The following is a 14,905-nucleotide window of genomic DNA, read 5'->3' on the forward strand; positions in this document are numbered from 1 at the left end:
TATTAATTGCTTGAATTAAACAGTAGCTATTTTTATAGGTAGAGACAACTCTAAGTACTTCACGCGTAAGTTTATGTAAGTAACATTCTAGCTCCTTGCATTAATGATTCGTTATTATCAGTATATAACATTATTAAAAGATTCTTAACTTGAAATAAGTAACATTTCTATTGGATTATTAAACTTGGCAATTTAGGAAGCAACATCTAATATTAATAACCTACAAATTCTCTTTGAAAGTCACTGTTATGTTTATTTTTGTGCTTTGTATTAAAAGTACATATTATTGAATTTCGCTATAATTACATTTTGAGTATCTTGAAAATATGGAACCAAAATCTTCAAAACTAGTGGGGAATTGGTTATGACCGCTGTAAGTTAAAAATACATTAATATTATTATTACAAGCTTTTATTGCCTAAGATTTATTAACAATATTATTTATTAACAATATTATTAACTAAAAGTTTTAAAGCGTTAAATGAAAAAGTATTATTTCTTAAAATTTTAGAATTTTAAAGAAAAAAACTGACAATATTAAAACTATTCAATTATAATTTGAAAATTTGTATATTAAATTAAAAAATAAAATGTTAAGGTAATATTTTGAAAAGTTAATAATTTTGGTTATCACCCACCTCTACTACTACTTACTACGCCGTACACGTCACAAGACTCTAAGCCATTCAGAAAAGATTTTTGCGTTTTTGTATACGATCCCTTCCGTGGTTTCATGATATTCAATCATTACCGCCTTATTCAACAAGACATTCATAAATCTTCTTTCTTTGACAAATCATATGATGTATTTGCAGTTTTGTTTTATTGTTGGAATAATAAACGGACAAATTTCATTACCATCGGTTCTTGCTAGTTTAAATTTTAGTTTTAGTCGTTCAAGTATAACACTCCAGAAACCATTGAATACTAATTGTAGCAGATCAAACTATGGTGTACATAGTCCCTTAAATCAATTAATTGAAATCTATAATAAGTTTCACTTTTGCATTAAATCACCAAATGATAATATTAAAAGTATAAATTGCAATTTAATATTTTCCAACAGTCTAATTTAAATTTTTAGATTTTAAGTATATATTAAGAATTGTAAACATTATTATTTAACGAATTAAAAATAAATAAACATGTCCTGCCCAACTCCATTCCAGCCTTCTTGTTCTATTTGTGACGTCAGTATTTCTAGTTCTATTGCTATATCTTCATTTCGTATCCTTTGGTTTTTCTTAAAAAATTTTTCTAACATATCCTTAGCTGGTCAAGTGTTTTTGCAGTCAAGCTCATTGTTTATAGGCCGTAAGTAAGGATCGATAAAATATCAGAGTCTATAAGAACTATCTATTTTTATATGTATGTCTTAATTATACTCAATTTGTATAAAAATGAATTATTCATAATAAAAAACAAGTTTTTAAATCATAACATACTTTAGTTTTTAATGGGATGAGAATGAGAACTAAACTCGAAATAGATAACTTTGATAACTTAATATTGGGTTACTTATCTGTTAACCAAACTGAAACCGATAACAATGATTTAAAAAAAAATAAGTCTTATTGTAAAATTATTCTTCGGTTTCGGGTTGAGTGTTGTCAACTGTTGTAAAATAAGATGTAAGAAATATTTTTCTTTCATAAGAAAACAATTTTATTCTCAAGTTCATATAAATGTTATTCTTTAATTTTGTATGGATATTTTTTTTCAATTCCGCACTAGAATGTATAAAATTAAATCATCCAGCCAAGGTTGAGTGACAAGGTTATCTGTTTAAATAAAATATTAATACTCTCTTGAAGAACAATAATAAAGCAGTAAAAAACTTAAATTTGTGTATAAAACTAATAACTGACCCAAAATCACCACAAATGCGGACACAAAAAGAAACATTAAATAATTAAATATTCCTTTGAAATTGGTTTGTGTACAAAAAATCCAATTTTATATATTTAGTTTATCATTTGCCCAATACAGATAGCAGTACTACAGGCGCCTTGAAAAACTAGCTGTCTCTTCTATTTACATTTTCTTAATGGTATAAGTAAAATATAAAAACAAAAATTCCCTTGACCAAGAAATCATCGTTCTTGAACCAGAAAACGAAAGACACAAAGTCAGAAAGCAGATGAAATTAATTTTCCATATCATACAAGAGGGGTTGGCTGGTTGATGGGTAGGTCCATATCCTCCCTTATTTCTAATTGGACTGTGAATAGAGGGGCAGGTCGCAGGTGACATTTTTAGCAAAAGCATTGTAATAAATTAGCAGTTTACGTGGGTACAAAACCTCCAAGGGTATAAAATGTGGAAAATGCGCTCTTGGTAGCTTGGTGTATACTCGTATATAATTATACTATTTTTTTATTTATTCATTCATTAATTTATTTATTTTCGTTTTCTTTTATTTTATTTTCGCTTTAAGTTTAATGCGTTATGCGTATCCTTATTTTGCTGATGAGGTCTTTTTTTTGGAATAGACTTCCGAGTTCCGTGTCCTTTTATTATTTATTTCAAGCGAATTTCTCTTCTTGCCAGTTTTTATATTTTCACTTTCTGTCCTTTAGGTCATCCTGTCCTGATGTAACGCTATCAGATTTTATTTCATTTCTCCTTGGCCCCCATTTGCTACAGAAATGATTTTTTAAGTGAAATAATTGTTTTTCTCTTTGATTCCATTTTATTTTGTTTTTATTACAAAAAGAAAATCCTTAAATGTAACTTAAAAATCATTTTGTTGTACACAACAAAATAAAATCCAAACGCGATTGTTAACGCATTTTTGTTTCTTTAACTTTAAGAGTGCTTGTGAAAAGATTGTTGTGCTTAGTGTTTATTTTTTTTTTTTTTTTGAAGAGGTGAAGTTAAGATAGAAATAGCGTTCGGTTATTATCTTGGGATTTATTTTTAATGAGACTTTAATCTATATTTTGTGAGGGCAAGAGGCTTCTATTAGATTTTATAAACATTATAATGAAAATCTTCGATGGGGATTTCGCCTTTTGGAAGCTTCTTTTGATGTTACAACCATCTAAAGTTTTTTTTTTAATTTAAGCATGAAACAATTTGAATAAAAGACCCCAATTTGCTTAAAAGTCTACCTCTGCTTCCGAGTACCTACGAAGTACAAAATATTTGTTTTTTTAGAGAATCTTAGTTTCGAAACGATGGAATATAAAATACGTGTGTACAAAATGATACTTTTTTAAAGGTTTTGATGACCTGAATTCAAATGAATTGATCGAAAGAATTAAAGCATTACTGTGAAGGAGAAGCTGAATTTTATGTTCATCAAACATATGAATATTTGTTGGTTATGGAAATAAAATATTTTATTGATAAAACGTTAGGGATCGATGTTTTGAATCAAAAACTAAACTTTTTTGTTGGCACTTGATTTTAGCTATATTCTTTAGAAATGTATTAAACTTATATCCACCATTGGCCGAAAAAATTAATTTTAAAGAATTAAGGGGCTTAGAAACAAGAAAAATTTAAAAACTAAGGTTAAGGAATATAGTTAATTAAGTTTGGTAAGTTACCAATGAAACTAGGATGAGTTTGCTATTTGTAAATGATTTAAACATTTTTAACATTTCTTAAATACTTAAATAAAGATAAACTCACACATTTTATTTAATGTACTGACTTAATAAGCTCTTGGTTCCTTACAATTATTAATTTATTCAGATACATTTAGTTTATTTTCGTTTTTTTTTTGTTTAAAGAACTACTGTTTGACTCGTTTAGATGCCCCGTTTTTAATAATATAGGTAGATCGAAATAAAATTATTATAGAAAATTTATAACAGTAGTTGAGGGCCTAGCATTCCCTCAACAACAGATTGTTTTAAATTCAGTCTATTGTATTGGCCTATACTATTGTATTTGTCAATAATGTTTCATGGTTACAGATACTCTTTAAATAAATAAATTGGGTGGCACAACAGTCCGTTTGAGTACTAGGGCCTAGTGACTGACAACTCTCAACCATTCTTGTGTGCGGGTACTGTTGTCAGGGATAGAAGGGACCTACAGTCTTAAGCTGAAGCCGAACAGCAAATTTGAGAAAACACTTTTCATGACAAGAATTACTCTTGGAGAATTTGTCAATTCCTCGCAAGAGCAGTACCAGTGAAAAAACTCTGGGTGGCATAGGCAGGGATCGAACCCAAGACCTCTGGCATGATAGTCCAAAGCACTAACCATCATGCCACGGGTACTCTTTGACCTTAATTAAAATGTATGGACCTGACGATGTAGCATAGTGCTACAAGAAACACAACACACCTTCTTATCAATTTATTGAAGATTAAGTTTCATGAGCATGTTATCCGTAAAAATAGAACATTCGAATGCCCGCCTTGTCCGTGCAAAACTCTGGGTTACATTTTTTACAAAGTGATTTTGGTGCTATAGGTATTAAGACAGTCTGACTAACAAATACAAGTTGAACTATTTAATCATTTTTATACATATTATATTTACTATACACTCAACTCCAAAAAAAGCGAACATTGAGCCAAAAGTCTCCGCTGCTAGGATCTTACCTTTTTTATTGGCTTGTAATTTAAATTACGTTTTAATAAATAATAAAATAAAAAAAATACAAACAACTACGAATTACACATATTTCTCATTACGCTGTTAACTACCCCAGCTAAACCATTTTATGATTGTTATCATCGTCGGTTGATAAAGGATGACTTATTCAAACAATAAAGGAGCTGCGAAAAGTAAAAACAAACTTTTGAAGGACGCTATCTTATTTATAAGAGGGTAATCCAATAAAGTTTTATATTTACTATGCCCAACTCGAATAACTGTCACTTACAATGCTAAAAAGCTTGTGCTAATAATATTAAACTAGAAAACTTTGAAACTTGGCCTTTTAAGTCTCTTGGTTGAAGTTGAAAATATAGAAATGGGACTAATCGGTGATATCCTTCACCAAAAAGGCAATGCTGATTTAATTACGAGCTTCAGTCTTTGTTGTATGCGCAAAGATATGATAATAACAAATGCGATGAGTGCTCTGATGAAACATTAATGTATTTTCACTTTGGTTAAACAAGATGTGTCTTCCGTCTTTCTATCCCCTATTTTTTTCTTGCCATTGGAGAAGGGACATTTATTTGTTTTAAACTATATTTTCGGTTAGGTTTAAACTTTGAAGAGATTTGTCAATTTAACAATAGATGTTTACTCGCTCAGAAGTAGATTTTGTCTTAGGATCTCATCAAATAAAAATGTTGAATTACTGAAATGTTTTCGATCCTCAGCCTCGCTTCATGTGCTTTGTGAATTATCTTTGTATTCTTGTGACCGAATGAGCTTAAGACTTTCAATAAAAAGGGAAACAGAAATTAATTAAAATATCATCAATATCAAACCACTGCCAATTGGCTTCTTTTATTTCGACTTGAAAGTTTCGAATTGCAAGCAATATTTTTTATTCTTGTTGAAAATTGTTGAATAGTTGGATGTTGTTGAATCACTGTGATAGGTGCATTTGACTGTCAAAAATGTAATAATCAGTTACCATCTTGGCCGATTCCACCTCTGAATTATATATGATATGAATTGATATGATTGTGGAAGTTATGTCGCAGGGTCAAGGGGAAATCACTTAACAGTTGTATTGTTATGCATAGTCGCTTCACAGTGTTGCATAAATAATAAAGTATACGAAATTTGTTAACCCTTTATACATATAATCCGATTGTGTCACAAAAAATGAAAAGCCAAAGTTCTCTTCTTATCACCGCATTGTGCTAAGAACTCAGATTAAGAAGGGTTATCGCTTAAAAACACCACGTGTTGGTCTCAGCTCAAGGAAAACTTATATTCTAATCCTGGAAAATAAGGCATTCACTTGGGGAGTTGTAATCATTATTCAAGGTCTAATGCCATGTGTATTCAAAAAGTTTTGTTTTGTTTGTCTGTTTTCAAAAGAATGTATAAACAATGAATTTTATTTTTTTTTCTCACTTTCCAACTTTATTTTCTATACCACACGACAGAAGATAAATAAAGACGAGGGTAAAATTCAATTCTAAACAAATAAATTATTGATTTTCTTGATTAAAGTGTCAGAGCTGCCATCGAGTTATATCTTTTCAGTTCAAAAAGAGAAATTAATTTGACATGGGTTCTGTATTCAATGATAAATATCATTATATATATGACTCCGTGAAAGCTTTGTTTCATATTAATTTTGTTTCTATTGTAAATAGAAGATGTATGTGCGCGAAATCGAAATAAAAAGCAAATAAAAGTTGTTATTTATGGGGGTTCTTCCAATCAGTAGGTGGTTGTTTGCTTATTGATAAAGTTCAAAATGTTTGAAGTGAAAGTCATTGTGAACTTTTTCTCTTACTTTTGATATATAAATAGAATTATTAAATTTGTCAAATAATAGACCAACATTTTAATTCTGTAGTTTTATAATACGTTAAATAATTAAACTGTTTGAATTTGACACTTCAAATAACACATCATGTATACCGAAAACCCTCTCAAGAGGTGCAGTAACAACATTTATTTCGCCAAAGGGCAGTACAAAACGAATCTTGTACGAAATTTGTTAATATTACTGATTAATATTATTTATAGAGAGAAAGTCAATACAAATCTAATAAAAAGAAAAGTAATGTTTGAACTTAAGAAAACACATCTTAACCCTTTGACTGAAGGATTAAAATGCTTGCTTTTAAAATACAAAATAATAGCAACTTAAGACACTACACGTAATATAAAACACCAGTTACATCTTGTGAGTTACATTTGGATACTAAGACAATACAATTCTTTCACTTACATTTTAACAGCTCTCCTTTATTGGAGATACATTTATCCGTAATCTTTCCTACTTCCCAAAAATATTCCAGAGAAACTGATTAATGTCATTTTACTAATAGCAGAGATGTCATTTGATTCGCCGTTTTATGCCTAAACTTACGTTTGAAAATCACATTCCTTGACTGATCACTGAAACATTCCAAAAAGCAGCTATAATAAAAATATCGCACAATATTTGTACTACCATGGATATTAATCGTAATTTCGAAATTAATACAAAATTATTAATGAAATAATTACTTACGAAGCTGCATAAATCGGTTTTGAAAAGTTTGTTTAGAATGAAGGTATAGTTTAAGAAACAAAATTGTCGTAAAATACTAAATAGCTTGTTTTTCAATAATTTATTTATTTCCAAAAGTTTCATAACATCTTCATCTTCCCTCATCCAGTGCATTAGCTCAATAAAGTTTTGTTCACGACAAGATATTGACAAAAATCAATTGTAAAAGTATTTATCATAGCTTCAAGACGTTGATGGTGGGTGTACATTGTAGGCACTTCATTTTAAAATATGCAAATTCCCTTATGCCACGATTTACATTCCAAAGCTATATAACTTTCGATGTCCCCTTCTTCAGGCTTTTTGGATCGTAATAATTCAATTTCTTGTCAGTTTTTTTTTCCCTAACACCATTCCTAACAATAAGTCCTTTTTTAAGTCTTAGCTGGTAACAAAAAGAACTGTTCAGTTCTGCGTATTCCTCAATTTACTCCATAGACACTGAACATCTTCTACTGTTTTTTTTTTTGTTTGTTTGCGTTCGAGGCATTAGAAGTTCTAAGCCATTGATACATTTTTTGAATCCCCCAGGTCAGGATGTAACTTTTAAAATATTATCATTCTCTGCAAAACAAAATAAAAAAATATATCTCTTTCAAATTCTATCTGCACACATATATTTCCCAAATCCCAAAAAAAAAATGTTTTCCAGCACACTCAAGGGTAAAGACCAGATTCACCGTAAACATCCCTTGTAAGTTATTTTTTAAACGTAAACACAGATAGACCTAACTTTTTGGAGACCAATAATGAACAAAAAAAGAGGAATAAAGGAACCTCAACCCAATAACTTGGAAATCATTTATGTCATAATTCCGATAAATATCTCTTTGATTTCCAATAAGCATTCGGATAAACGAAGTAGATTGCGAAGAGAAAATAAATATCAACCGACAATCTTAATAACTTGAGGCTGGAGAATTGAAAGGAATCCTCTAAAGGATTTTCCCGTTTTTTGTTATTTCTATAGGTAGGTATTAATATTATTTGTAATAAGACCTGGACCACGATCACAGAGGTTGAGTTCGGGTCTTCAATTTGGCCTGCGAACAAAATGTGAAGTTGTTTGGCTACAATACTCATTTAAGGATTACAAAACATATAAATAAAAGTATGTACAGTATTTATAGGATTGAGTATAGTTGCCGCAACTTCAACCTAGTTTCAATTTTACTATGGATAAAACCTTGATGGCGTTGGCTTAGTTCGTAATGAGCTGTGCCGTACTTATTCGAATATAACAGGGATTTTGTTACGGAAGTTATATTCTCATTTTGAATATTTGCCAAATCTATATTTTTAGTTTGACCTTTTGCTATCACAAAATTGTGTTCATTCAATAAGAAAATTCTCAAACATAGTCCTGTTAATATATTTCTATTGAAATTTCAATAAACTACTATTTTTATTCACAACAATATCTGCAGTGGATATATTCGAGAGGCTATAATAAAATAGTCCCAATAAATAGGGATAGGTTCAAACTTACATTTTACAAAATTATTTGTCTTATATTTTGTATTAATCATGGTCTAGTTTTTATTTTGAAACTGAAATGTCATTACAAATATTATTTTTATATTTATTTGATATTTGCAGCTTCGGAAATTTATAAAAAAATGTCAATGTCAATGTATACACATTTTAAATTTTGCAAAACAAGAATTGGTACAATGTTGTGCTTGCTTTTTCTTTTATTTCCGTTTTATTAAACTGTCTAATTGTCTTTGCGTAAAGCATTTAAACTTTCTTACCTAACTTCTAATTCCAAAAGCGATAGGCTAGTAGGAAACAAGATTTTTACTTATGTGTTTTGGTCGCAATCTCTAAAATCGTTCTACAATAGGAAGACTATTCGCAGTGTAGTAAATAAATTGGAGGCCACTCTTTCAGTAAAGGACCAAAAAAAATCTGTTCGCTAACTAAACTCAAGATCTTCCGAAAGCATCGCGTTGCGGCTGAACATGAAATCGTGCAAGAAAATCTGAGACAGTGAATTTTATGAACCCACAAGTATGATCAACTTTGCACCAGGAGAATGATTGGTGAAGTTGGCCATGTGCGGCGCCATAGAAAACCAACTCAAGGTGAAACAGCCATGGACAACAACATTTGTTTACTGAATAGGCTTTAGAACTGACCAATAATTATAATTGAAAAGCAATATAAAGCTTCAATTCAAATGAGATTCAAGAGCTGCCAAAGCCGAAGCATTCCGAAAATTATCAGCTAAATTTACCATAAATTGTATATGTTCCCAAGAACATGCAGTTTCAACTGGACTGCGGTCGCCGGCGCGCTACTTGCTACCTTTGTTTATAGTTTAGACCATCACATTGGAAGCTCTGTACTAGCAATTTGTCGCATGATCATCTCACGAAATAGTGTTTTCAACCAAAAGCGTACTATTTGACCCTGTTTTACATTTTCAACTTATGCCATCGGTTAACTTTATAGTCCTTAGACATGGAAATTGGACATTTGTGAAAACTTAAGGCTTTATAGACCTCTTTTCCAGTAGTTTTATAGAAAGTTAAAAATATGGTTGTAGTATGTTATGTAAAAGCCAAGTACCAGTTGAGCATTAGAAGGTAAAATATTCATTCTTCAATTCAAATTGTTATATCTCTATTTAATACGATTTAACATAAAAGATAGAAGAGCATGTGCATGCGACCGAGCAATGGATTTAATTCATTATACCACTCTGTTAGTACAATTTACCAGTAAATGGAATATATTTATACATGTTTCCTCTTGTCGACCTTTGTTGGTTTCCATAAGGACTATTTCTACAAAAGCTCACAGGAATGCTATAATAAAAGCTCTAAATCGAAAGCTCATTGTCTTTACCCCGAGAAAGTACAAATAACAAGGTGGCTAAGCAATTTTTTGAACGGGATATATGCATAAGTCGAGCTTCTGATTCTTAAAAAGGTTTCCATAAGTTCTTTACTGTGTATATTTATCTTATTCTCGTTCCTTTGCCTTAACTTTAGAAATTGCTTTCACATGCTCCCCACAAAACACATGTTGATACTTGTAAAAGCTTTTAAAGTCTAGTTTTTGAATGGCTCAAACAACTTAAATACCTATATACAAAATGTATCATATAAAATAATTGCATCCAGTTTAATTAAAAATCATTTTCTAATTTTATTTTTATTTTCATTGCAGGTATGTGAAGATGCTTACCCAGCGTATCATATGCAAGTAAGTTCATCAAAAACGAAAATTTTAGGTGCATGGATGATGCAATTCAAGTAAATAATACCTATAAACTTTTCATTTTGATATAAGCTTTTTGACAACTTTAGCCATTAATGTTTCTGAAAAAGCGAGCTACGAGCTTTATATAATTTACTATAAAAAGTTTAAACATATCTTTTAAGCTATAGAAACTTTATTATTGTTTTAAAATCTAGTTCTTAAATCAGTTCTATATCATAAGTGAACTAAATATTGAAAACACGTCCTGCGAAACTTCTTAAAATAGACTTTTTCAAAAAAGGAGTAAACGCGAAAGCTTTTAAACTATGGGTATGTACAGGACATGAGAATATATAAAAATGATAATTCAATACAAATTCGAAAACAAGATTTCGAAGGAAAATGCTTTTAAGGTCATGATTTTGAATTTTTTAAAATTTTATATACAACATGAAGTTGAGAACTGGGTGAGTTTTAAATTTTCGTTAAATTTCACAATTCTTCGAATCGGTTATTTTACGGTTCTAGTGAAGACGCGAACCCCTATTTTAAACAGCATCACCAACAATAATCTGGATCTTATTTCATGTGCGCAGAAGTTACCAGGGATGGAAATGAAAGCAAATTGGTGAATCGGCTTATTTTGGTTAGAAAGGTTATCCTAAAAACTAGTGCACACAGTTTTTGAGGATACGTGAAACATTCACGAGGTATACCTACGTTTCGCCAATAGTTTTTATCCTTCTACGCGCTAAATTGGCGGGAAATGCAAATACTGCATTTGACTTCGAAATCCTTGCAGTGCCCTGTGTTGTCCTTCTTATAAATTTGAAATTCAAATTAGTTATCTTTTGTGATTCGATTAAGGAATCTCATGATGTCGGTACAGATTGTGACTTATTGTTTGGAATAATGTTCTTCCGGAAGGAAGTGCACATTATTTGAATATCATGCAAAATGGATACCAAACTGCAAGCGGTTAAAGAAATGGGAATAACCCTTGTAAAACGAACGAAGTTAATACATTCATAGCTGTACAATAAACCCCAATTCCGTATCGAAACTTATAATCCCGACTTGTCGGTCGCTCGAAAACGAAGTACATACCGAAATCGTATTTAGAGTGAATATTTTAGTTTTAGCTTAAAAGGTGAAAAGTGAAATTTGCTTTGTGAATAATATCCGAGCTGTTGTATAAGTTTGTGAGAAATGAAATAAGTGTTCAAGGCAAGCTCTTGTGGCTTAAAGTCGGGCACATTAATCTTAAATGCAATATTTGCTTGGCTATGTATATACCTACTAACAAAATAACATGAGTCTCTTTCAAATATCAAGGATAACAAGAGTGTTTGTACTTGTACTCATCATCATTGAAATTGTGAATCAACATAATACAAGTTGACCGTGCGACTTTCCAGGCCCACTTTATAGCTTTTGAAGTAGACAAGATAGACTTCATTCGCTCCTTTATATATCGTAGTCGTCTTCTTAATATTAATCTGCCACTTAATGAAATTACGGATAATCCTGCCCAGTTGTGTCTTAATACAATCGAGTTGATTTTGTGTATCTAATATCTTTGTAATAAACATTTTCCTTTGTTTTTATTTTAAATTGAAGCATGGGGTGGTTTTGGATACGACATTCTGGTAGATGTGTGTTCAGTAATTCATTTGTATTTGATATTTTAACAACTTTAATATAAAACTTTTTGGCAATAAATTAAGGCCGATACATAAATAGAGCTACCACAGATAGCAGAACTTTTGTCCTTGTGATTATTATTGCAAAGTTTTGACAGTAAAATGACAGTTTGTCGTGGAGGAAATTTATGGGAAGGTTTTAATTAGACAGAAGCCGAAATAGTTGCTTATTTCTGTTAAAGCTAACTCGCCTGTCGTTTTATCTGATGTAATAAACAAAAATGAAGAACAAAAAAATCTAGTATCATAATGCAATCATTTGTAATGAAGTTTCTCTATAATATGGTATCGAATTTTGATGTATTAGAAGAAATATTTTGTTTAATTCATTCAATAAAGTTAGAGGGCTATAGACTGAGATTTCTAACATGAATTGCGTTTGCATTTGAAAATTAAGACCACGTTTCTTGCTTCAAAGTGCAAGAGCTCTACTATGTAACTTGAATCTACAAATAAATTGTTCGAATTCGCAAAATCGTTACTCCCTGATATTACCTACTATTTCTTATTAGAAAAGAAAAGCAAATAACTACATTAAATGTGCTTACGAGGAAAGTGTGTTGAAAACTTTTTTTAAATTTAAACTGACAAAAATATAAATAAATAATGTGTTGAATATTTCATACCTTTAATTTATAGTAGTATGCTTTTTGTACAAGCAATCAACTAAAAGTGTAAATACTAAGGCATAACAATTAAAAATTCTTCTGTAGAAAATTCGGATTTACCTAAGAGTTATCTCAAAACCCTTTTAGTAGAACAAAAAATCAGAGATTGATGTACCAATTTGATAAAGTAAATTTGTTCGGAATAAAAATGTCTTAAAATAAATGTTCCAAAAGTAAATTTTTGTTTGCTTCTAATAATACTTAGTACAATATTTGCATTAATTTCAAACCAGATCACGACACTATCCATTGTTTCTTTGATATTCCTTTTTGACTTTAAATTCCAGCGCGGATCCACAAAGCTATTGTTTTTATTTTTTTTTCTTGTGTTGTGTCAAATATAATTTGTTATTCGCTCAAAGATAGGACCTTTTTTAGCTACTTTGTTGGCATTGACGTCATTCGATTATACTTTCATCGATAGTTCAAATAATTTTCCAACAGAATCAAAAGTATGATCGAGTTACAAAGTAGGGCCCCTGAGTATGCTGATAACTGATGAATCAAAGATCGATAAAAATGTTAGGATGCTAAAAATGTAATCTGCAATCTTAATTTCATCGATATTTCAATACCCATTTTTAATGTTATGTAATGTGTTAAGGCCATTTAATATAAAAAGGATAATATTATATGCATTAAAAACTTAAACTCATTGTACCTTTAGGAGCAGTGAACCATTTTGATTATGTTAAATACTAGCCTTTGAGTTAATTTAATCATTTTGCCTGAGGCAATTGTATGTTTTTTCTTTAATACGCTAGAATTTTATAGGAAAGGAAAACAATCAGAGGTAATTGTATATAATATATAGTCACTAAACGAAAAATCAAAAGTAAAATACCGAGATATGTATATTTTTTTTAAGTACAGACTTGTGCTATTCTTATCTCTAGACTATTGGTCTAGAACACATAACAAATTTTTGTTTCTCCTAAAACCAAATTCAAACTTTACTCCCTTAAGAGTCTGGATTTTTTAAATTCGAGTTTGACTTTTTATGTTTTCATTTCTTAGTTTTAAATTTTGTCAATAAAAAAAACCATGTTGAATTAAATGAAGTTATGCTTTAACTTAAGATATTTATCGATTTAGAATAACCTAAAAGGTATGAAGTTGAAGTTAAACTTAAATAATTAAATTTAAAAACCTAATCTTAGGGTATGTTGAAAACATGTTTCAAAACATGTGTAATTGTAATATAGTATTTCTGTATACGTTAATACCAGTGTCAATGGAATGTAAATACGTTTCTTTTTTTGTAACTTATTTTCCTAGAATGAAAGAAACGATAGTTTAAAAAGTGTCAAGTGTGTATTTTTCCAGGAAAAATAGACAAAGATAGGAAGTTCCATTTTGTAGTCCTCTCAGGAAACCAAAATACTGTGAAAAGCACTTTATAGATAGAAGATACATATATAAGGTTAAACATCTGTGAAAAAAATTCACTGAAAGATTCCTAAGCAAAATATATATGTACATACAATTGAAATTAAAGCTCTCATATTTTAAATTCTAAAAATTCTAAAAAATTGTATATTAACAAAAACAAAATTAATTTACTCCATCGCTATCGGTTTAAGGAACATTTAAAATCTGATTTATGGATCAAGTTCTACTTTATTCCTAGTACTAGTTGTTCTTAATAAGTATATTAAATATGTGAAGCAACTTAAAATAAGTTCAGAAATTTCACTTCCAATGCATGCTATTTCCTTCTACATAACTATTTTATAGAAATTAGTTTGAGTTTTGTAGTTTTGAAAAAAAGAACTTGTGTTTCCTTAGAAATATACATAAATCATCAAAATGCCTCTCTTAATACATTTGAAAACAAACACTTTACTGGCTTTATTAATTAAAGCTTTAGGTTGTTCCATAATGTAATAAACCACAAGGAGATATCATTGATCGCGGGTGGAAACATGCCCTTAGGACTTGGAAATGGCGCAAAAGTTGTTAGTACCTGTAAGATACTGATCGAATAACATCATTTTTTCTAAATATCCACTGTCGGTAACCCATTTCCGAGTTCGGTTTTACTTAAGGTTTATTAGTATATACTAAATATTGAGTCAAAGTCTTATAAGCTAAGAATCTGAACAAGAATTAATTGCGTATGTATTTCCTTTTCAAGCAAACAAACTTTCTAAGTAAAATTACTAAAC

At 30.0% G+C, this 14,905-nt stretch overlaps 1 protein-coding gene across 8 annotated transcripts in view; it reads left to right on the forward strand.

Moving 5' to 3' along the window:
* Window positions 1–14,905, forward strand: part of LOC129943118 (peripheral plasma membrane protein CASK) — a 235,407-nt gene that overhangs the window by 143,917 nt on the left and 76,585 nt on the right. For 7 of the 8 annotated variants that reach the window (XM_056052359.1, XM_056052360.1, XM_056052361.1 and 4 more), the window contains one exon: window positions 10,334–10,369. The exons of the other annotated variant lie outside the window; for it this stretch is intronic. In XM_056052359.1, coding sequence (XP_055908334.1) covers window positions 10,334–10,369 — 36 coding nt within the window. The remainder of the gene's footprint in view (window positions 1–10,333; window positions 10,370–14,905) is intronic. 8 annotated transcript variants of the gene reach the window in all.

This window comes from Eupeodes corollae, chromosome 1 (assembly GCF_945859685.1).
Source record: "Eupeodes corollae chromosome 1, idEupCoro1.1, whole genome shotgun sequence".
NCBI classification, from domain to species: domain Eukaryota; kingdom Metazoa; phylum Arthropoda; class Insecta; order Diptera; family Syrphidae; genus Eupeodes; species Eupeodes corollae.